The sequence below is a fragment of the Chiloscyllium plagiosum genome, chromosome 16, assembly GCF_004010195.1.
Source record: "Chiloscyllium plagiosum isolate BGI_BamShark_2017 chromosome 16, ASM401019v2, whole genome shotgun sequence".
Classification (NCBI taxonomy): Eukaryota; Metazoa; Chordata; class Chondrichthyes; order Orectolobiformes; family Hemiscylliidae; genus Chiloscyllium; species Chiloscyllium plagiosum.
In genome coordinates, this window is record NC_057725.1 from 55,310,559 (window position 1) to 55,335,761 (window position 25,203).

Consider the following 25,203-nt stretch of genomic DNA (forward strand, 5'->3'; position numbering starts at 1 on the left):
CGCCCGAGATAGAAATGGAGAGGTCTAGGAAGGGGAGGGAGGAGTCTGAGATGATGCAGGTAAATATGAGGTCGGGGTGGAAGGTGTTAGTAAAGTGGATGAACTGTTCAACCTCCTCATGGGAGCACGAGGTAGCGCCAATACAGTCATCGAAGTAGCGGAGGACAAGGTGGGGGGGTGGTGCCAGTGTAGCTGCGGAAAATGGACTGTTCCACATATCCGATGAAGAGGCAGGCATAGCTGGGGCCCATGCGGGTGCCCATGGATATTCCTTTGGTTTGGATTGAAGCAGCCTGCTTGGCCACTTAACAGGCAGTTAAAAGTCAGACATGTCACCACATAGAGACCAGATTGAGTAACCATGCTCACCATCACTTTCCTGAGGGCAGTTAGGATGGGATATAGATGCTGATCTTGCCACTCATGCTCTACATCATGCTTTGTCCTTGGAATGTCAGGTGGAATACTATTATTCCTTTGTTTACACTGAAATAAAAGTTTAGAGCAAAATTTGAATTCAGTTTCTCAAAATTATTACTATTTCAATTTTCTTAAAGCAGAGCTTTTCATTGTGGGCAGAAGGAAATAAACCTTCACCTACTTTCTTGGAATTGTAGTACATTGATAGCAGTTTTCTGCCTCGGCAAGTCTGTCTAATTGAGGGCTCTGACCCAATTTGTTTTGGAACGGGGTGCACATTGCAAAATATCCTATCATAAAGATCTTTGATACCAAGTCCATCTAAGATCAACTGACAGAGCACTGACCATGACGTAATCAAGCTCTTGGGAAATGGGTGAATTATCACTTTCAATGCCAGTCAATCTTTGTTCAATTCCTACTTAAACTGGGCTCCATTTACACAATTAAATGAAAAATTGTGTGGATTTGTAAATTGAAAGGCTGATCACTGTTTGGGGTAAAAATGAAAATGAACTCCAGAGCCTTCACCTTTTCACTATTACAGCTATTATAAACTGGTCTAATCCCATCCTTGTCCATCTATGTTGAGGACAAAAACAAACACAGGACAAATGCCTGCCAATCAAAATGGAAATTTTAATCAGAGCCAATGCACAAGTTTTCAAATGAGCTGTATTGGACTTCTTTGAAAAAAATTATTATTCCATAAATATTTGTGGTACCTTTAAAAATGTAACCGCATGTAAAAAAAAATCTTAAACACTAACAGATACATTCTTTATACTGCTCTGGGACAGAAGTCAACATCATGTGTTTGCAGAAACACAATTATGTGTTGGACTTGTTTCTAAGTAAAGCCTTGGAAAACTACAGTACAAGGCATTCATGAAGAATGTTTAGTAGTTTTAATGTGGGAAAGCCCTCTTGCGTTAATTTCAAGGATCACGGTTCATTTTACTAACTGGAAAATCCGTGACATCACGTATAGTAACATTTTCAGTTGAAAAGTAATAGTATTTCTTCTGTAGCCTGCAAATTAACTCAGTGTTTCCTGGCACAATCGGTGTAGTGTTTCTTAAGAATCAATGAGTTACTCGAGCTGACTGCTATTTGCGCCCCAGAAAGCCAATAGGTCTTTCACCAGCTGGATGAATTAAAGAAAACAATTATGTAACTGCATTCGGCAAAGGAAATAAAACAAAGCATAGTGGCCTGCTTTCAGCTCCTTATGGTGTGATGAGAAAAGTAGGTTACCGAGAGTGCTCTCCAGTAAGACTCACTCTTCCAGAAACCAGCATTCCAAAACAGCAAAACATAATCCTCACAGCTGCGTGCATGGGTATGAAGTGAAAAACATGTTAGCAGGGAAGAGGGACTTCCATTTGGATATTAGAATCACAGAATTCGTACAGTGTGGAAGCAGGCCATTCAGCCCATCAAGTCCACACGACACTCCGAACAGCATCCCACCAGACTCACCCCACCCTTGGAACCCTGCATTTCCCATGACTAATCCACCTAACCTACACATCCCTGAACACTATGGGCAATTTAGCACGGGCAATCCACCTAACCTGCAAATCTGACCTCCCCGTGTCTGTGCAGGTTTCCTCCGGGTGCTCCGGTTTCCTCCCACAGACAACCCGTGGGTGCAATTGAAGTTGGGTCCCTGGTGCTGCGAGGTGGCAGTGCTAACCACTGAACCACCGTGCCAACCAGGATCTACTTTATATAGGGAAAGTGATGGAGGAAAGTAAAGCACTACAGCCTTGAGGCTGAAACTTTGAACATTTAGTAGACATTTATGAAATGGAGTAAATTCGCTGCTCAAAACTGGCTGCCAAAACTTAAACAGTGTAGCATCCACTAAATGATTTCCTGGTTCCCATATGACATATCCACAGACCGATTTTCCTTAAGAAACTGAAAATATAATCTTTTGGTATGGCTGAAAACTTGAGTATGGCTGGAAAATGAGAGAGATTTTATCAAAGCTTTTCACTTTGTACACATTAGAACAATTCATTAGAATTCAAGTCAACAAAAAAGCCATTTGCTGGGTCATTTTGAGGGCAATTCTCTGACCAGTCAAATTGCTTGGTTTAAAATTTAAACAAAACCTGGAGCAAACTGTCAATCTTCATTAACTATTACATTCTCCATGGCAACAGCTTTTACCAGAGTCCATTTGCCAACCAATCAGCATTCTCCTCTTGGGCGGTTTAAATATTGGTTTTCTCCCTGATTTGGTTTCCGTGCAAATTGTCCAAATGATTCCAACTTGACATGCTTCAACAAAATTTGAGTTTTCACAGAAATATGTTGAATGTATGTATAAATAGAAACTCTTACTGAATTAGATAATGTTTAGGATTAAATAGAAAGGATTATTATTAGATTAAAAGTTCCAAACTTTTATGTCTATAAGAATACAGAGCAGTTCTCGAGTATCAAGGGAACGAAGTGCATAGTATCACGTGATGTGGTATGGTACATTGTGTGTCTGGATGTTTGGTATTACAACTTACTGTGGTCTACCATGTTGTGTGTTACAGCATTATAATGTTTGCTGTGGCATAGTGTGATGTATTGTGACATTGACATGTTTGTTGAAATAAGTCTTGCACAGTAAATTGTGTAGCATTGCATCGTGTTTTTCTGCCAAACATTCAGAGGTACACTGATGAACCTTTATTAACTGATGAAGGTAGTGTGCTTTATGTGATGGTACTGAAATTCCTTAGGGGCAGCACCATTCTCTAAGCATAACTCCAGCTGGAGCCCAAGGGAGCAATGGAAATGGCTGTTTCTGCAGTTTCTTGGGGCTCGGTTGTCTTCTTGCTGGCATTTCACTGGGACATGAATGGTACACTCACGGCTCAGAAAACCTGACTTTGTTCTTGAATTTGATAAGGTCCCTTCATAGGACAAATATGGCACACCAAGCCCCAAAAGTCAGGTGCATGTTATTTGACTTTGGAAAAATATTTACCAATTGCTCCAATAGGCCTCTCCAACCTGCTCGCAACTTGGTGCAACTAATTGGCCACTGAACTCCTTTCTGGCTCAACTCCAGTATTAATACTTGACGATTGCATCATATAAGCGGTGGAGACATGGGACAAGGTCACGGCCTGGAAATCATCCAAGCAGTGGGTTCCCAGCCTGATTGAAAATAAAGCCCCTCAATCTAGTGGAAACATTTCACTTCTCTCAATTAATGAATCTGCTGGTCCTCCTCACATGAATAAATGAACTGAATGAGAATACATGTTAAGAATTGACCATAAGAAGAACTAAAGTGACTGAAGGTCATGCACTGACCACAGCCCTCGCATGCAGACAGACAGTAAAAAAAAATAAACATACCAACTTCACTCCAAAGATTCCTTGGTGAATCAGCTCCAAGGATTTCAGTTGCAAAAGCACAGAGGGCTCTCTAAGCAAACCTGAGACATATTCTGTCCAAGTTCTCCTGCACGATACCACTATCACTCTCCTTCAACTCTCTAATCGCTGAATTGACATTAGTAGAAGCTGCTGTTGCAGATTCACAAACTTCTTCACCAGCCTACTAACACGAGCATTTCTCACCAGGTTCAAGCAAGAGACTGATTAGATTAGATTAGATTAGATTAGATTAGATTAGATTAGATTAGATTAGATTAGATTAGATTAGATTAGATTAGATTAGATTAGGAAACCGGAGCACCCGGAGGAAACCCACGCAGACACGGGGAGAACGTGCAAACTCCACACAGTCAGTCGCCTGAGGCGGGAATTGAACTCGGGTCTCTGGCGCTGTGAGGCAGCAGTGCTAACCACTGTGCCACCGTACCGCCCACAAATGTGGGCCTACGTAGACTGATGTGGCCTACGTAGATAAATCCCAAAAGTAATATACAGAAATCACTGAAACCTGTTCACGAACACGATGGTGAATCGCCTACAGATCCAATATCTTCAAATTAATCACAAATAGCGGTTGTTTAAGATTGTTCTTCCGATTTCTAACCAATGCACATTTGGCTGGGGATTGGTTCAGTTGTCTATACACTTTAAGCATCTCAAGGCGGTGAGGAATACTTAATATTCTTTTCTATCAAGACCACCAAGAAAAATACATAAAAAGTGTTGGATCTTACCATGAACAAATTAGATGCCAGGTTTGCTAGCAGATTGGAACACCCTTAGGTGCAATGTAAATGCAAGTCTTTTTCTTTCATTCAGAGTCAAGACTTGGTCTCAATAGGAAAAATCACGATCAATTGTTAAAATGCACGCACGTTTTCCTTTGCAGAAACCAACAGGCAGCATTGAGGAGTTTCCCATTGCATCATAGTAGAGAATTGAGGAATGGCCTTAATCATCAGTGTGAAGTCTTATCAAGTAACTGTTTACTGGAAACGTTGCACAATACTAGACGGAGGTGATCTCAGCCATATTACTTCATAGTCCCTGCACAATAACCAATAGTACAACAGATTACTTCACGGTTTGGAATTGAATGTAGCGTTACATTTTAAACCATTTGGCTCATATGCATTAGACATCAGGACATTAGAATGTAGTCTCAAGGCCAACAAACACAGATCATGAACTTTGTCCACAGGAATAGCACATCTTAAAAAGGAACAAGTTGGCCAGTTCAGCAGATTTACACATTATTCTTTTCTAAACTCAGTTTACAACCAGTTCTTGGAATTACTTCTACCACAGAACCTGAATTAAAGTAACTGTTTTCAACAGTGAGCACAGTTCATCTTAATGACATATCTAAGTCATGATCTTCAAAACGTTTGCATAAAAAGTGAAGACCACATCTTTCCATATAAAGTGTATTTCTTGTAAAATATCAGGGCAGAAATATCAAATGTAATTATTTGTTTCATGAATAAACCCATCCATTTATGTTTTGGCATTACAAACATTTGTACTCCAAGCACATTCCTCATTCATCCAAATCAATGTGAAGAAAGGAAAATAGTTACATGGTGTTTGGCAAACTCAACATTTTCATTATAAAGCTCTTCTAAATGAACTTTCCACTTACAAAATCCATTAACATAACACAGAAGATGGGGGTGCGAGTGAGTTTCTTAAAGATGTGAAAACAAATGAATTGGCTGCGCCAAGGAAGGGTAGCTACGGTACAAAGCAAATGAATTGCAGGACAGGGATTCTGAAAGTTGCATTTCTTTTTGGCCTTTGTGACGTTCCATGGCCATGGGTTAACAGGTTGATCCACTGTGATCTGTTTACCAATCGAAAGACAGAGGGTCATTTTAAACAAACATCAGTTGAGAAAGCCATGCTGATTGTGTGAAATGCCAGCTTTACCCAATCCAATTTCACTTTATTAATTTTAATAGAGTAAATTTGTATGAGTTGTGCAAACAGTGTCAAATTTAATTTCCCCAGTTTCTTCATAAACATGTTAGGTTGTCATTATTCCCGTAGTCCTCAGGATTTCTACGTACTCACCACAAACTTTCACACCTCATTATTTATGATTAAATGAAGAACATGATTCAAAATGTTTGGCAAATTAATGAAAAATTCCATAAACATAAACACAGTTAGAAACGTGTCTAGTAATGCAATTGCTTTAGTAAATACTCATTTGTGAAGTGAAAGCCAGTGAATTACTCATTTTATAAATCTAAAGTCCTACATCAAGCTCACTTGTTTCAGTTTTTTGCAGTTTTTGATTTATCAGTGTCCGTATTGTTCCTTCTCCCACAAGAATTCATCTCAAATCTCCAACTGAATCAGTATCTTGATTTGTGTTTCTCTTGAAGTCCAACGCCCACACTCCTCAACTAAAGAAAAAGTCTTTCCTAACCACAGAATTTACCAAAAGGCATTATAATCAATAAAGTCCTTTTGAAGTATAGTGCTGGTGATGCAAAAATGAACAGCAGTCAATTTGCACAAAGCATGGTCCCATCAACATTAATGTGGTAACTGGCTAAAACATCCCTAACTGTTCTACAGACTAGTGTCATAGAAACTTTCATATCAGTCTAGTCCTAACTCATTGGCTGTAGAAGTATAGGTTCTGACAGAGATAGAAGTGGCAACTCTGGTTTGCTTTTCTTTGTTCTTAACCCATGGCCACTGAGATCAACCATTATGTTCTTGAACTGAAAATGTGTTGCTGGAAAAGCACAGCAGGTCAGGCAGCATCCAGGGAACAGGAGAATCGACGTTTCGGGCATAAGCCCCTCTTCAGGCTTATGACCGAAACGTCGATTCTCCTGTTCCCTGGATGCTGCCTGACCTGCTGCGCTTTTCCAGCAACACATTTTCAGCTCTGATCTCCAGCATCTGCAGTCCTCACTTTCTCCATTACATTCTTGAAGTCAACTCATGAAAGTCAGCTAGTTCAACTGAATGCAGGGTTTTATCTGGGGCTTTTCTTGATAATGCCCAACTCAGCACCATGATATACACATGTTGAATATTTGGGAAGACCATTTGCTTGAATCCATTTTCTATGTAGATAAGAACATCTCATTGTAACAAACCTCTCAATTGTCCAACCAGGAACTAAACATACTGAACAGTTAAGTCCTGAGCTAGTATCCCTCAGCCCTAAAGCATCTTGTTATGTTGCATTGAAAGAAAAATGGAGTGATCCCGACACCAACGGATTCTTTAATTCATGAAAAGCTTAGACCGAAGATTATAGTTTATCAGACAGCATAGACACCGTGCTTAATGCAATCCAAACAATGTAGTTCCGTTGTACCGTAGATAACAAAACACACACAGTTTAATTGTTTGATATACCCCTTGCCCTGTTATAACAGATTGGAAAACTGCAAGTGTTGCCAACTAGCGAGTTCAACTAGCGAGAGTAACCACATCCAATGTGCCAATGAAGAGTGAACCAGGAAATAAAAAGGAAAACCACAACCAGCCTGTTGCAAATGTAGTGAACAATGATGAGAAGGGTCACTGGACCTGAAACATTAACTCTGCTTTCTCTTAGCTGCCAGAGCTGCTAAGTTTATCCAGCAACTTCTGTTTGTTTTACTGATTTCGAACATCCACAGTTCTTTAGGTGTTTTTTCTGCAAAATGAAATTCCACGCTTAAAAAGGATTTATACCAAAATGATATTATTTTGATTTTTATTTAAGTACATCAGACTCTTGGGGCATCTGACTAATTTTGCCCTTATGATTTAAGTAGACATTAGAAACTCTCTCATCAGTAACAGAAAGTTTGGTCATTGTGATTAAAGATCACTGGCCTGAAAAGTTAACTTTGTTCCTCACTCCACAGATGCTGCCCGACCTGCTGAGTATTTTCAGTTTATATTTGATCCCAGCAGTATTATGAATCACTTCCTTTCCTTTTTCTATTAGACAGCACATCAGGTTAGCTCAATGTTATGTATCAGCAGGGAAGCAGTACAGTTAAGATAACTAAGGAGCAAGTAATTCTGAATCAGTGTTTACTTTGTTCAGGCACAATGAACTCTTCAGCACAACAATTTCCACAGTTTTCTTTCATACTGCTAGCAAAGAGTAATTAAAACAGGAACAACTTGCATTTAAATAATGCCTAGTATGACTCAGGATGTTCCTAAACATTTCACAGTCAACAAGCTGTGGTCAGTGTTGCGATGTATGATTAAGATAATAGCCAAATAATTATCTTCTGTGCTGTTACTTGAGGGATATTGGTCAGGACACTAAAATAACTTTCCTGCGCATCTTCAATTAGAGCTGTGTGATCTTTTATATTCACCTGGGAGACAGAGAGAGGACAGAAACGTGGTTTTACATCTTATCTGAACGATGGTACATCCAGCAGTGTAACACTTCCTTAGTGCTCAAGCCCCTGGAATGTAACTTAGGTTCACAATCTTTTAACTCAAACATGACACCTACAATCAATTAAAAAACAGATCCAGTCGTAGAAAGAACTTTGAAGTTTCTCTCCAATTAGACCATCTGCAGAATATGTAAATTTTCATCCAAAGCACATACAGAACCTTTGTCTAAGTTCAGAATCAAGGTACATTCTGGGAGACAGTTCGAAACAGATATAGCTGCCATATGCAGCTGTATGGTGCTAGCCTATAGAATGCTTGCTCACATGGAAGTTAAACTTGGATAACGTTTAATTCACTAAAACAGAGTTTCAGCTGAAACAGCATAGATGTGTGTTAGACAGATTTAAAAGAGAAGCAAAACAAGGTAACAGAAGAGAATGCAATAAGTGAACAAAAAAGATGTCATGTATTTGTCAATCTATAGCTCCAGGTAAGAATAAACCAGTGAGTGCCATTCATTCTCTTTTTTAAAAAGTAGCATATAAATTGTACACATTTGAAGGTAGTGAATACATACTAGAGGAAGAGAATGTGGAAGGATGGTTGGATAGATTGAGTAAAGCACTTAAAAAGAATCAAATAGTTAAGGACTTCAGCTTCATTAATCATATTCAATTCTTTCTCTGATTGCAGCGGTTAACCAAAGCAAGCTTATAACATAACTATGTGGAGTACATAACCACCTCATTTACGATGCTGTAATTCAGTTTAAAATACAGGACATTGCCTGTTCATATGGAGGCTCCTTCACCTTATTAATGGCCACTATAATTTAATGCCATATCCTCTGGTCTCCTACAGAATAACAATTCTATGTCAGACCCGTGGAGATATTCATCTAATGTCAACACAAATAGTCAGACATTTCTCGGTTTCAGACAGTGAAGTAAAACTTCTATTAATTTCAACGAAGCTTTAAACTGGTACTCCTTTCCTAACAGCTCAATGGGTACCCTAAACTACATGGGCTCCAATAGCTCAATATCACTGTCTACAGGGCAATCCTTGATGGGCAATAAATATCCAAATCATCTGATGAAAGGACCTTTTTTTTCAAAATCCAATCCAAGGCACATTTTACTAGCTCAGCAATCTCCCAAGATTCTAAATTTCTTTCCCCAGAAAGAACTTCAATTTTGAAATCACAGGAAACAAGAATTAAAATCGGTCAGTGGTTCAAGGCAGGTTTTAGAGTTAAATACTCCAAAACTGGAAACAATGTTTCAAACAATTGACTTAATTGGCTGTATAGGTGTTATATAAATGCAATATTTTCTTTGCAAATTACTTCTGACTGCTTTGAAGCCTGTAACTGTTTTAATAGATTGTAACACACATCAGTTCATGTCAAGTAATGATTTAGTCAATTACCTCAAAGAAGGAATATAAAAAGAACTAAGGCAAAGCTAGTCGCAATGATATTGAATTATTAAACTATTTGGATTAACAGGCTTTGAATTTAAAGGAACGGATTTTATCCGATAAGGTGTTACAGATGGAGTGGCTGGAGGAAGATGACAGGAAGAAAAAGAGAAATGGTTCTGTATCCGACTGGAACCTAGTACAGCCTCAGGTAAAACAGACCTCTATTATATAAAATATTTTAAAGTGCAGAAATTTCTAACCAATGGTATAAGGAAAGATGTTGACAGTGGAACACTGCTGGACGGGAGGTTTATGATTGGAAAATGTGAGACCAACTGCAGACAGGATGAAGATTTATTGTTCAGATGGATCTGGAAATGTCACCAGCATAAGTGGCATTCTAAATCAAATGGATTTATTGCTCGTCACCACCTTCTTATGGATTATTAGTGATACTGGCCTGGACAGTAACGGCCTTTCCCTTGAACAGAAAGAAACCTTCCAGGCGGTGCTTGTGAAAGATGGTTACTCAAGGGAATTACATACGCCTGTCATACAATATTCACTTCAGTCATATGCAAAGCTGCTTACGTTGAAAGTTACTTTCCGAGGATGCATTAACTTTGGATTCATCAAAAGGAGAAGCATCATCAAATGCTAAGTTTTAGAAACTTGTATGACATATTTTGCTGAGCATGGGTTAAAAGTTGCACAGGGAGACAAGCAAAGACAACAAATACGCAATGTACCTCACATTAGACTAAATGATATCATTACAGAGGTAGAAGCCACGTTGTTCCATGAGGAACGCACAGGCATGAAGAATTAGGTTTAAAACAGCAAGTATTGCTTTTATTAGAGATAAAACATAAAATCAGTTTGTATGATGTTTTGTATGATGTAGCCTGTTCTACCAGTTTTAATCAGTCTACCTGAAGCATGTTAAATTTTGATTTGAGAGAGTTATTGCACCAGGAACAAGAAGCTCCTTTGGATTTAATATAACCAGCAGCAATCTGACGTTAAATATGCACTGTACACCTCTTCACACCATTTACTTATGTTATAATTTTTCCTTATCAATTAAAAGCATGGTTTTTTTTTTAAGAAATCTCTAATACTTGGTTCCAGATATTTTAATCAACTCGTTCAAATATGTTGTGATATATCTCTATAGCAGGTGGGACTTGAAACCAGGCCTCCTGGCCCAAAGATAGGGATACTATAGGGAGAGGCTGAATACGCTGGAGCCGTTTTCCCTGGAGCATCAGAGACTAAGCAGTGCCCTCATAGAGATTCATAAAATCATGAGGGGCATTGATAGGGTAAATAGCCAACGTCTTTTCCCCAGGGTAGGGGAGTCGAAAAGTAGTGGGCATAAGTTTAAGGTGAGGGGGAAAGTGCATTATGAAACAAGCTACCAGAAGTGGGGAAGGCTGGTACAATGACAACACTTAAAAGACATCTGGATGAGTATATGAATAGAAAAGTTTTAGAGGGATATGGGCCAAATGCTGGTAAATGGGACTAGATTAATTTAGAATATCTGGTCAGCATGGATGAGTTGGGCCGAAGGGTCTATTTCTATACTGTACATCTCTATGACTCAATGAGAGGAGGCCTACTGGGGACTCAGTTTGACATTTTATTTGAAAGATGGCACCTCTGACAATGCAGCACTTGCTCAACACAACACTGTGTTTGAAGGAATGCATCTGTACATGTTACAGATCTGACTTTTCATCGTCAAGTTAAGCTTCATTAAGTTGCTTTCTCTTTAGATTGGAGCTGAAATTGTGGCTTTTCACAGCTTCACTAGACCGAGTTACTGTAAGAAACACAAGGAAGAATTAGAATTGCAATCTGAAACTTTGAAGTACTGAGTGAGTCAGAACGGCTGTGACTTTTGCAGTCTCTGATGCTGTGGAAATGAAAGGCAATATGAGATAGAATTGGAATTGCTTTCAGTCTCAAGGGTAAAATTATATTTCAGCTACAGAATTAAACAAACAAAAATATAAAGTTTGTTAATAGTGCTGGAAGCTACATTGTAATTTGGATTGTGCTAAGGATAAAAAAGAACAGACTGGACAAATTTCCAAGGCCTTAAAGATGCATTTTAAACACTCCATTAACATTACATGTTAATGATATATGTTCTACATCAGAGCTCAAGGGGAGAAGGAGACTACTGATCAGTTTCTGGCAACGCTAACACATCTAGCAGAGTCATATGAGTTCAGAGACTTGACATAAGGGATCTACTGAGACAGCATGTCTGCTAGGAGAGAAGAAACCTACTCTCAGGAAAACTGTCAGATGTGTAGAACCTCAGAAGTTATCAATCTTCAGCTAGAGTATATTAGACAAGGATTTGCATTATGCTGAGATGCAGTCCAGACCAAAAAATAAAATAACCAAGAAAGGGAAGAAATGTTTGCAGAGGACCAGCAGAAAGATCAAGGCCAAAGTACAAGATGTAAATATTGCGGATGACACCACATAAAAGAGAACAATGCATGTTCAGCATAGGGAAAGCTGTGCTCAAATTGTCAGAAGCTGAATCATTTTACACACCAGTGCTTAGCTAGGGAGAAGCAAAACAAGCCCATATGGATGCTTTAAAACAGTAGGGAGAGAAGCTGAAGAGATGTCAGACAACATGCTGGCATTGTCAGATGAGAAATGATTTGTGACTATGAGCATGGCAACTGCAGGAAGGCAGTGAATCTGAAGTGTCAGAGCATCATGCAACAACACGAGCTTCACAGATCTGTGCAAAGCAGCTCAAATTGATAACCCAAAAATTAAGCCCTTGATGGTTGAGAATATATGATGGAATGATGCTTATCCCAAGAGGACAAATGAAACTGGGAGTCCAGTGCAGTGGGAAGAATGAAAATGTGCAGTTCCAGATAGAGCAGACGTTAAACAAAACCCAGTCATCACAAAGCTTGGATTGGTAACTCCACAAATGCCAGAACAGACTTTCATAGACCATGACCCATTGAAGACTAAGCAGATCCTCAAACATTATCAAAGATGTTTTTACAGGTCTTGAAGGCCTTCCTAGTAAGTATCATCTCAAAATGGATGAGTGAGAGACCAACTCAGCATTTGCTGAAGAGAGTTCCAGCTGTCCTTAAGTCCACTCTAAGAGGGAAAAAAGGGGGCTATAAGAGAGCAACAACAAAAATGACAACTCCCGCAGACTGGATTAGCAGCATGGTAGCAGGAAGAAATTCTGAAAAGCTAAGGGTATGCATACATTAAAAAGGATTGCAAAAAAAGCTTTGAAGAAATCTTCCTATCCTATAGAACATAACAGCACAGTACGTGCCCTTCAGCCCTCGATGTTGCGCCAACCTGTGAAACCAATCTGAAGCCCATTTAACCTACACTATTCCATTTTCATCCATATGTTTATCCAATGACCATTTAAAGGCCCTTAATTTGGCGAGTCAACTACTGTTGCAGGCAAGCAAAAATGAGGACCGCAGATGCTGGGGATTAGAGTCAAAAAGCACAGCAGGTCAGGCAGCATCTGAGAAGCAGAATTGATGCTTTGGGCAAAAGCCCATCAGGCAGGGCGTTCCATGCCCCTACTAATCTGAGTCAAGAAATTATCTCTGACATCTCTCCAATATCTATCACCTCTCAATTTAAAGTTATATCCCCTCATACTAGCCATCACCATCCGAGGAAAAAGGCTCTTACTGTCCACCCTATCTAAACATCTTACATGTCTCAATTAAGTCACCTCTCAAACTTCTTCTCTCTAACAAAATGGCCTCAAGTCCCTCAGCCTTTCCTCATAAAACCCTCCCTCCAAACCTTATCCTCGTAAATCTCCTCTGCACCCTTTGCAAAGTGACCAGAACTGTACGCATTACTCCAAATGCGGCCGCAGAGTTTTGTACAGTTCCAAGGTGATCTCATGGCTCTGAAGCTCAATTACTCTACCAATAAAAGCCAACACACCATACACCTTCTTCACAATCCTATCAACCTGGGTGGCAAACTTTCAGGGATCTATGTACATGGACACAAAGATCTCTCTGCTCATTTACACTACCAAGAATCTTACCATTAGCCCAGTACTCTGTATTCCTGTTACTCCTTCCAAAGTGAATCACCTCTCACTTTTCCACATTATACTCCACTTACCACCTCTTAGCCCAGCTCTGCAGCTTATCTATGTCCCTCTGTAACTTGCAATATCCTTCAACACGATCCACAAGTCCAGCAAATTTACTAACCCACCCTTCTACGCCCTCATCCAGGTCGTTTATAAAAATGACAAATGACAGTGGACCCAAAACAAATCCTTGCAGTACACCACTAGTAACTGAACTCCCAAGATGAACATTCCCCATCAGCCACCACCCTCTGTCTTCTTTCAGCTAGCCAACTTCTGATCCAAACTGCTAAATCACCCTCAATCCCATGCCTCCGTATTTACTGCAATAGCGTACCGTAGAGAACCTTATCAAACACCTTACTGAAATCCATACACACCACAACAACCACTTTACCCTCATCCACCTGTTTGGTCATCTTCTCAAAGAACTCAATAAAGTTTCTGAGGCACGAACTACCCTTCACAAAACCGTGTTTACTATCCCTAATCAAATTATTCCCTTTTAGATGATTATAAATCCTATCTCTTATAACCTTTTCCAACACTTTACCCGCAACCGAAGTAAGGCTCACTGGTGTATAATTACCAGAGTTGTCTCTACTCCCCTTCTTGAACAAAGGGACAACATTTGCTATCCTCCTGTCCTCTGGCACTATTCCTGTAGACAATGACGACATAAAGATCAAAAAGGCTTTGATGGTAACTATTGGAGAAATTTCACCACAACTTGTCAAGGAAAAAGGTCTTTACTACCCTCAATGGAAAGGGTTGTTGTTGGGGAGTGATGAAAGCAGCAGTTTTTTTTTTAAACTCCATTCTGATTGCTATTCAGGAGATCCAAGTGCTTGTGTATGCTATTTGACATTTCCATTGCTCTGGAACAATATCAGCAATGCATGAGATAGTCAATGACTACCGGAGTGGAAACTATTTGTGGATGATCCACTCACTTATGGATGAGAAATACTGCGAGATAGAAAAGGGAGCGTTAGGCAAGCTGGAAAACTACAGGACAACCCCAATAAATTCAGCACAACTGGTCATCATTCTACGTTTTTATTTACATTATTTCTTTGGCAATGCTCTACTGTCTTGCAAAACCGGTGAACATTGTTTAGTTCAGCCTCAGAAAATTGCCAGAGGGACAAAGTAATTTGTAATTACCCAGTGTTTATGGTAGGAACGGAAGACGCAGCCTGATCCACAATAGGCACCATTTGGGAAGACAATGAATGCTTATGTGGGAATGCAATAGGGTTTGTTGAAGCAAGAAAGAAACAGTTTGTAAAGGTGGATCTTGCTGTCTGCTGCAGACAGCACACAATGAGTTAATTTCCAACTGAGAGTGCGCTTGTTCTCTGTAAATGAGATTTAGTTTGGTCGACGCTCTTCCATCCCTCCTTCTTAATACTCAAGCAATATAAATGTGAATTGTGGCTACGATTTAAATCGTGCCTTCTCACAAAACAACAACTGCACATAATATTAATGAGGTGTGATTGAACAGGTTTGTGTCCTGATTACAGAACCCTTACACAGCTCTTTAGTGTTGTATCACAAACTGATCTAGATACAATCACTGTGAAAGCATCACATTGTTCTCCACATTTCAAAATTAACGGCTGAGAAAACCGCAGCAGAGTCATTTGAGGACATGAATCTCATCTGGTGTGATCAGTTGGGTCAAGTCAATGAGACATGTTTGTGTTGCAGTCTGGAAACAGTCCTAAATATTAACACAACAGCACATCAAAGGTATGGATAGGACATTAATGACAATTTGTCAACGGAGGATGCACAGTCTCAGATGAGTGCCTTGTGAGAAACAGCTTGATGTAAGATTCCTGATTTTATTTCCCGGTATGGGAAAAATGACGAAAGTGTTGTTGCAAATAATCAGTTGTACAGTTAATCATTTCTGGATGGGACTGGGGTGGGTGTGAGAACTGCAGATGTATGATTAATTAAGGCTATACAGTGACTACCCAGCTTTACCAATGATGATACCATATTTACACAAATTAACTGACTCGGACGCACCAACAACAAAGCCATTGAATGTTATTTGTCCAGTGAGTCGTGCATCCTTACAGCAATGGGCTATTTTAGTTTTATCGCATCAGAGGATAGCAGAGAAATCAACCACATTTAATTAATGTCCAAGAGGTAGAAGTTACTCATAGAAGAGCTTTTAAAAAAAACAGTCTATGCTTGTTCTGAAGGCATAAAGCACAACACTTGAGACTCAAGATGATTCAGCCCTTTTGGAATCTTGGTGGAGGATAGTCATTAGTTGGCATTAAGTCACATAACTCCAAAACCTGCTGGGAGTTTTAAATACAGGATGGACCTGTCGGTCTAACCTTGCACATTCAGACTTGATATGTCTCCTGAGGAAAGACTCACAGGATCTTTCATTGGAGTAATTTACCATCACTCTATTTTTCTTCTTTACATTACTTTCCTGGCAAAGGGTAAAGCTCGACTGTCTTGCAAAATTGGTGAAAACTGACCTTTTAAGAAAAAAAACTCTACAAACGCTGGAAATCTAAAATAAAAACAGAAAATTCTGGAATTGCGGAGCCAGTCTGTCAACATCTGAAAGGGAAAAACAGGTTATTATACCGGGGCCCTCAAGCCAATCTAAAAAGGTTCACCTATTCCCGCTTTTCGAGTGCTGAAAAATAATTTGGCTCTTGTGAGGAAGAATAATTTTCAATTGAGCACTGGGATGTAAAACTAGTGCAGTTATGTTGGGAGCCCAGAATAGAAAGAATCTGATTTCAAATCGGTTGAAATGACAATCAGACACAGTTCCTGTAAGTAAGGTGCAGCCAGCATGACATCGCAGAAGCTAGTTGAACATTGCACCCTTTTTAGTGTTAGCTTTGCGTTTTGAGTTTCGTTGATTTAGAAGTCAGAAATGTGAGGTAGAATTTAATGCTACTTAGGAGCAAGCTAGGATTGAGTTTCAATTGGGCAAGATAGCGTGGAATACAGATCCAGTAGTCTACCTGACTAAGACCCAATTAAGGCAAAAGCTAGAGACAACCAGGACCAGCTTTCCTGCCTCTAGGCTTACGAAGATTCTTAAGTAGCCAACTAATGGCCACCCCTCATCCCATCACTGCTAACCTTCATCTGCAGTCATTCAATTCACCTGTACAGTCTGTTCTGGACAGCAAGGGCATGGAATTTATTCACCACAATTTCGAGGCACATGACCCACAATTTGCACTGTGTCCCTGCCCATTCAGATCTCGATGGGTAAGGCACAAACTTAGTCTACTCAATGTGATTGCATGATTTCAGCATCATTGTCTGCAGCCCAAGCATTTCTCTCCTCCTCTCAACAATGCCAGTGAGCTCTGCAAACAACAGTAGGCCCGAGCAGCCTTGCAATAAATGGGCACGTCGTCTGCTTTCTCATAGAGTCATATTGCCTTTTGAAGGCAAGGTGGAGAAAAAAATGATTGCTACAATGGAAACTGTACAGGGAACATGGAAGAATGCAAACTTACAGACGGGGTGCTGGAATAATTCGCAGCGGAGGCGAGATGGAACCAGAGACATTCTGGTTCTGCAAGGGGCTAGGAGACTTTGATAGATAGCCCTGAATGGAAAGTGGGGACTGTGGCCAGCAACGTGGACTCCCTGAGCTTGGTACCAGTGTTGTTAGTGATCTCATGATCACTCAGAGATCGTCAAGTTCAGAAAATGCAATTTCACTTGTCCACTATGGTGCTGGCCGCTACAATACTCAATGCATAACATCCCCATCCCCAAAGCCCACCCGCCATCACCACTCACCCAGCAGCTCTTGACACTCAGGCCCACAAGCTAGATACTCCACCTCATTGTCATATCAACGAGAGCTGCCAGCCTAACAACGACCCCTTACAACTTCCACATCCAGCCAGCAATTTGGTTATGGCTAGTACATCAACTAAACATAATGGTCCACAATTACGCACATTGTGCCCTCCCTCTTGCAGGACTAAGTGACGCAGTGGAAGGGAGCGTAGCAGGGCTATGGTGAAACAGAATGCCTGTATCTCATGACCCTACTGGAGGTGGATTACTGCATAGCAGCACTGGAAATGAGAAGAATCCGTGAGATGTTGTGCTACTGAAAACACTGAAGTTAATATGCCCTCCTCATTGTTCAGCTCCTGACAATGATAGGGCATGATGAAGGGTTTTTTCCTGAAACACCAATTTTCCTGTTCCTTGGATGCTGCCTGACCTGCTGAACTTTTCCAGCACCACATTTTTGACCAGAAGCTGCAGATGGTGTTATGCTTCCGTGTGTACATCATCCTTCTTTCCTGAGCACAGCCTACCCTTCTGATGCTTTTCCAACACAAATCTTCATTCTGCATATCTGCAGCAGCACAAAAGATGAAGCAAGCTTCCAATAAAGAACTACCAGCAGACACCTTGGAGATTAACATAAAATTAGGATCAGCATCCAATGAGCCAGCTATTACAAACAGGCTGCAAGCAAGCCAGGGTCAGCTTAGCAGATGGTTTGAGGCCTCAGACAAGAACTGCTCTACGAGACACTGAGAAGCACCAAGATGATGGCATACAAGATAAAGCTAATGAGCATGTGTTTTGGGACAATTTGTGCAATGGCTGGCCTACTTGAGTCTTCTATCATTGTCCTGGAGCAGGAAGAAATCCACTCCAACTTGTCAGAGGGTGCTATGCAGAGCTGACCCACTCCATAGCCACTGCTCCACCTGCCTGCCATACTGCAGAACCAATGGTACTCACATTGGTGTCCCACAACTGCCTTTCTGAGGACAGGTTATCCACTCCCTGTGTAGAAGTGGCAACAGTCGTTGCCAAATGCGGCAAAACACCTCCAAAAAAAAAAAATGCAAATAGCTCCAGCACTTTTAGAAATGAAAAATTCCAAAAAGGTTACTTGCCTGCAATCAGAATGACTGGCTCTTTAAATAACACTACTGTAAGGGCTTATCTTGGTGCTTCACGCTTCCTTTCAAGACCAAATATATCCAGCATAGGTACTGAAAGCTCCTATATTGTTCTATGTTGGTATCCTGATGTCCCATCAGCTGGTCAGGCTGAGACACACCAGAGTAGCGCCATTTCCACATGCTCAGACATATTCAGGGTTAGTCTGCAGTGGGTGGGGTCCCTTTCAGTCATGGCTGACCATGGATTACATCCTCGTCATTCAAGATTTCTGCTTCCCTGAAGCAACATCGCTTGTGACTAAAGAGACCAATGCTGGAGTGACAGTCTCAGTTGCAAAGGTCACATCTGTATGTGGTTGTTGATCTGCTAGAACTGCTGCACTCCTTCATTTGTGCCCGTTTGTCTGCTGCAGCGCTCATCAGCTTCTTTTCCCCGATTTGAGGCGTAGGTTCAGGGAGCTTCTCCATCTCGTGTGGTCACCAACAAGCCTTTACCAGGACTCCGTAACGATATCAAGTGCCTTTATGTCCCTCATGCAGACGTCCTTGTAGCGCAGTTGGGGATGCCCAGTAGGTCTCCATAGAGGATACCCTTTGGGATGTGGCCGTCCTCCTTCGGTGATTGTGGCCCAGTCAGTGCAGTCTCTGCTGCCTGAGCAGAGTGTACATGCTGGAAAGACCAGTGCAAGATAAGACCGCTGTGTTGGACACAGTCCAGCCTGCACGGTATCACTAAAAAGCAGTGCTAGCTGAAAGAATTTGGGGGTGAGAGTTGGCAGGGGTCTCCATTTGGCCTCACGAGTAAATTTAGTAAATCAAAAATGGATGGCTGTCAACAGTAAATTATGTTATCCATAAATTGAGTTTCTTGATACGTTTTCTAAAACAAAATCACAGCGGAAACCAGACTGCCACACCCTCAGACCTAATCAACTATCACCGTCAGTTTCCACAAATGGTGCCAATTTACAGGCCTTTGAGCAGCTTTATAAATTTAAGAGATTTTTTAAAAAATATATTCCAAAACACATATTGGCATGCTTTCAAAGTGATTAGTTTTATTTTCAATTTACCAAATTAGCAACTTATACACCAATATAACTTACATGTGGTTCTGCATAGCTTTTAAAGTAACTTTGTGTTTGAAATTGCGTTATTCAAAGATAATTCCCTCAAATTTCCCTTCACTGCACATGGTCCCTTTAAGGTTGCCATACATTGACATCTTAAAAGACTCTCTCTTGTCCAATGTGGATAATTCTGGACTATTGCACAGCTGTGTACCCATTCAACTTAAAGGGAATGATGTTTGACGCTCTACTTAAAAGTTCTAATTATTTCTGATACTTGCTTTCAGTCATATTAATAAAACTGCACGAGGCGACTGCTGAGCCATATACATCAAGGAATATTTCTTAAAGCATAATGTATTTTGGCAAATAATGCATTTTAAAATGCTGCCAAGTTGTACTGGTTCATCGGAGATTACACATTGAATGCCATTGGAAACATGAGCAAAAAAGCCATTCTTTGAAATAGGCATAACTCATACCCCGATCGCTCATTGTGCCCAAAGTGGAAACACTTGACCAGTGCGTTTCCCTAGTAATAAATACAATCTAAAAAAATAAACTGATCATTGTGGGTTGACTATTCCAGTGTTTATTCCAAATGACTCAAAAGGGCAGGGCAGCATGTAACAGGCTGTCCCACAGATCATACCCTTCACTCTACCCATAATGGAGTGCCTGCTCTCAAGCAACAAAACCATAGGATGATGCTGGGCAGAGGCTATCTGCTTACCCACAGGAAGGAGGGAGGGTTGCAGTGGGGAAAGGGGGAAATAAAAAGCAATGACACTTCTGGTTTCTTTTGTATCTTTTCACACAGCTGATTTCAAAAGGGACGCACAAATTTGGGAGCAGATTACCAACTTACAGTTACAACAATGATTGTGTGACAGACATGTGGAAAGAGCAGAAAAGATGGAGAGAATGTAACTACAATGAAGAGGCATCTCCCCCATCAAAATTCTTTTTCAAGCTAAAAATGCTGCAAATTACTACAGGCAATCCCCAGGTTGCGAACAGGTTCCATTCCTGAATTGATTTTAACACAAGTTGGAACACAATGCAGGCCAATATTAAGCAACCGTACATAAATTGGAGATGTTCGTGTGTCGCATATTTAAAATTACAACCCTGTATGGGATCGCACTTTTAAGTATGAGCGTTCCCAGGGGACCCCCTGTGCTTGCATATCAAGCAGCCTCAGCAGCAAGGTATAGATAGAGCTAAGTGATTCCATAACCAACGGATCAGATCTAAGCCCTGTAGTCCTGCCGCATCAAGTCATAAATAGTGGTGGACAATTAATCAACTCACCGGAGGAGTAGGTTCCTGAGCTCAGTATGTCAGTACAAAAGACAAAGCTGAAGTATTTATATTCATCTTCAGCCAGAAGTGCTGAGTGGATGATCCATCTCTGCCTCCTCTGGAGGTCCCCAGCATCACAGATACTAGTCTTCAGTCAGTTTAATTCACTCCACATGATTTCAAGAAACAATTGGAGGCACTGGATACAGCAAGGGCTGTGGTCACTTAAAAAAAATCCAGCAATAGTACAGAAGACTTGTTCCAAAACTAGCCACACTTTCCTGTACTGTTGTAATAATAGCATCTACCAGGCAGTATGTAAAATTGCCCAAGTATGTCTTGTCCACAAGGAGCAAGACAATTCCAACCAGGTCAGTTATTGCCCGATCATTCTACTCTCAATCATCAGTGTTGTAAGGGAAGGTACTGTCAACAGTACTATCAAATGGCACTTCCTCAACAATGACCTACTCAATGAAGTTCAGTTTAGGTCATGCCTAGCTCATTCCCAGCTCCTAAACTTATTACAGCTTTGATCAAAAAAAAAGAGACAAGAGTTGAACACAAGAGCAAAAGTGAGAATGACTGCCCTTGAAATCAAGTCAGAGGTCATCAGGAATCAGGGGAATAGTCTCCACGAGTTAAAGTTATACCGAGATCAAAGGAAGATGGTGGCAGTTTTTAAAAAGAGGACAGTGACCTCAGCTCCAGGTCATCTCTGCAGGAGTATCTCAGGTGAACTTGCGTGACCAGCACCAACTCCTGCAGTGATGTCCTGGAGCTGAGGTCATTGACCTCCAAAAACTACCACCATCTTCCTTTGATCTCGTGTTCATATAAATAAGGCTCTCCAAATTTGGTTTCTACCATTTTCTGTTCCTCCAGGCATACCTACATCATACCCACTTATGACATTCTAATATAACCAGTACATTTCCCAATAGCCATAAGCCAAAGGATATCAAGTTCGTTGTCTCAGTGTCTGCCTCTGCTTTCGCTGTGTCAGCATCACAGACTAATATCTGTATTCCACCAACATGTATATAGGTAGCCCTAGCTATCCATCAGGATGTTAGTTGGAGCATAAAACTTTTTAAGTGGAAATAATCTAAAGATGGACCTTGAAGATTTGAAGTGCTGGGGGTCTCTGTCTTTGGCGCTTCTTTAATTGTGGGATTGTCATTGGGAAGAAAGATTGTTAATATACTTGAAGAAATTAATTGCCTTTAAGGTTTGTGTGGATGACTCTCTCCCATTTTGTATAGTCAGAGACACCAGGTTTTGTTGTCAGACTATGTGTCTAAGATCCACACCGGATGAGCCATCCTTTCCTCAAGATAAACACTGCCAAAGGTCAAAAGCATTGTTTCAGTTCAACAAACCTCACATCTTTGCCAAAATTTCTACCCCAATCCAGATCTCAGGATCAACTTGGCAGTTGGCAACATTGGTGGAACCCCTTGTCTGAGAATTGAATTTCCCACCCTATTCTCCTTTCATCACAAAAATAATCTATCCCCACCCCTATAAAATGGTTCATTCCTGTCCCTGCCTCACTTATTTGATTCTGTAACTGTCAGCCATGTTTTCATTAACTCCACGTGAGGTGAGAGTGGCTGCCCTTGATACTAATACCATATTTGACCGAGTGGAACATCTAGGAGCTCTAACAAAGCTAACATTGGGAATCAGGGGAAAAAACTCTTGGCTGATTGGAATCAAACCTGGATCAAAGGAAGATAATCATAGTTTTGTGAGGTTAATCATCTCAGCTCCAGAACATTTCTGCAGGAATAGGTCAGGGTAGCACCCTAGGCCTAATCATCTTCAACTGCTTCATCAATGGCTTTCCCTCCATTATAAGGTCAGAAGTAAGGATCTTTGCTGATGATTGTATAACTATCAGCACTGTGAATGACTCCTCAGATACTGAATCAATCTATGTTCAAATGCAGCAAGACCTGGATAATATCAAAGTTTGGACTGACAAGTGGCAAGTAAAATTTCTGAAACACAAATGCCAGGCGATAACCATCTCCCACTAGAGAGAATCTAACCATCATCTCTTGATATTCAATTATGTCAATCCCCCACTATCAACACCCTAGGGGTTACCATTGGGATGCAAAGACGACAAATCACAAGAAATAGGGGCAGGAATAGGCCATTTGGCCCCTCAAGCCTATCCTGCCATTCAACAAGATGTAGACAGACAGGAGGCTGGAAGAACACAGCAAGCCAGGCAGCATCAGGAGGTGGAGAAGTCAACATTTTGGCTCCTGATGCTGCCTGGCTTGCTGTGTTCTTCAAGCCACCTGCCTGTCTATTTTGGATTCCAGCAGCTGCAGGTTTTTTGTCTCTATTCAACAAGATGATGGCTAATTTGCCCCAATTCTCAAGTCCTCTTTCTTGGCAGTTCCTCTAAACCCTTAACTTATCAATATTTCAAAATTTATCAGCCTCCTCTTTTAAGTAGTGCGATCTAACATCTATGACTCCCTAGAGCAGAAGGTTTCACTACTCTTAGAAGAAATCTCTTTATACCTCAGTTTTATTCTGTATCCTTTATTCTGTAACACATTCCTTGTTTGATGGTTGGGTCCAGTGCTGAAATAGAGTGGTTGGGTCACAGAGAGGTTCAGTCAGGTTGAGTCTGGCAATGTATGAAGGGGGTCCAATCCCAAAGGTCAAGACCTGCTGGGTATAAGGAGTCTGGGGGAAGCATAGTAGTATAATAAAATATATTTACGTACTCTGGCTACATTTGCAGGTCAGAGGCAAGGAATACTGCAGGGAGTAACTCACCACCTGGCGCCCCAAAGCCTATCCACCATCCACAAGTTAGGAGAGTGAAGGAACTCTCCTCACTTGCCTGGATGAATGCAGCTCCAATAACACTAAAAAAGCTCAACAACATTCAAGACAAAACAGCCCACTTAATTGGCACCACATCCACCAGCTTCCAGGTCCTATGCTGTTGATTCTCAGTACAAGATGCACAGCAGAAACTCACCAAGGCTCTTTAGACAGGATCTTTGAAACTCACAATCATTTCTATCCAAAAGGGCAAGGGGAGCAGATATTTGGGAACACCACTATCTACAACTTCTCCTCCAAATTACTCACCAACCCGACTTGGAAATGTATCATTGTTCCTTCACTGTCGCTGTGGCAAAATCCTGTAACTCCCTCTCTAACGCCATTATGGGCATATCTTCAACACATGGACTGCAGCAGTTCAAGGCGGCAGCTCACCATCAGCTTTTCACGGGTGGTGGTCAGAAGGCATCACCTGTCCACGGCAACTAGGGGTGAACAATAAACGCTGGCCCAGCCAACTATGCCCATATCTCATAAGTGAACTCAAAAAAAGGACAACTCCAAAGCTCTCCAAGTCCTGCTCACCAAATACCCTGATCATTAACACTTCAAAATCCAAATGCATATCTACAGGTTTATAGCCAGGTATTGCCTCTCTCTCTAACCTGCTTCAATCCTCCAAGAATTGTACATCCCTCCTACTCTGGTCTTTTGCACATACCTTCAGCCAACTAAATTGTAAACAGTGGAATATAAACATAGGCTGTCAGTGCTGTGAAGAGCCAGAACAGGAGATATGCAGATTTCTTGGAGGGTTGCAGGGCTGTCGTCCGTTGCTGCTCAGATGTATTGCTTTAGTGCAGGTCTTTCTATCTCTGACGCGAACAAGGAAAATAAATTAGACTTTCACGAGATTGCCAAGATGTCTGAAGCAGCACACAGCAGGTGAACCCAACTAGCTGCCGAGCTGCATAGCTTAGCTGGGAACACATGCAAAAAAAAAAATCAAAGAATGCACTGTCTGAAAGATACATATGTTTAACAAATCCTGTGGTGTAAGGTTTATAGTGCGTGGAGATGCTGTACGGTTCGTTTCATATGCTCCTCTGGTCTTCTGGGCCTCAGTGACGTCTGCTCTTCTTTTAGCTGCTTCCAAAACGTTATAGTAATTAAAAAATGGCCCCAGGAGTGTGGTCTTACACTGATCCAATGCCTGCAAATAGCGTTTTTCCCTTCAACTGTAAAGCACCTATTGATTTTGAAAGAGGATAAACACTAGTGGACA

At 40.9% G+C, this 25,203-nt stretch overlaps 1 protein-coding gene across 1 annotated transcript in view; it reads right to left on the reverse strand.

Moving 5' to 3' along the window:
• mrpl23 (mitochondrial ribosomal protein L23) overlaps positions 1 to 25,203 on the reverse strand; it is a 76,540-nt gene that overhangs the window by 6,256 nt on the left and 45,081 nt on the right. The window contains exon 5 of the mRNA XM_043706423.1: positions 370 to 486. Coding sequence (XP_043562358.1) covers positions 370 to 486 — 117 coding nt within the window. The remainder of the gene's footprint in view (positions 1 to 369; positions 487 to 25,203) is intronic.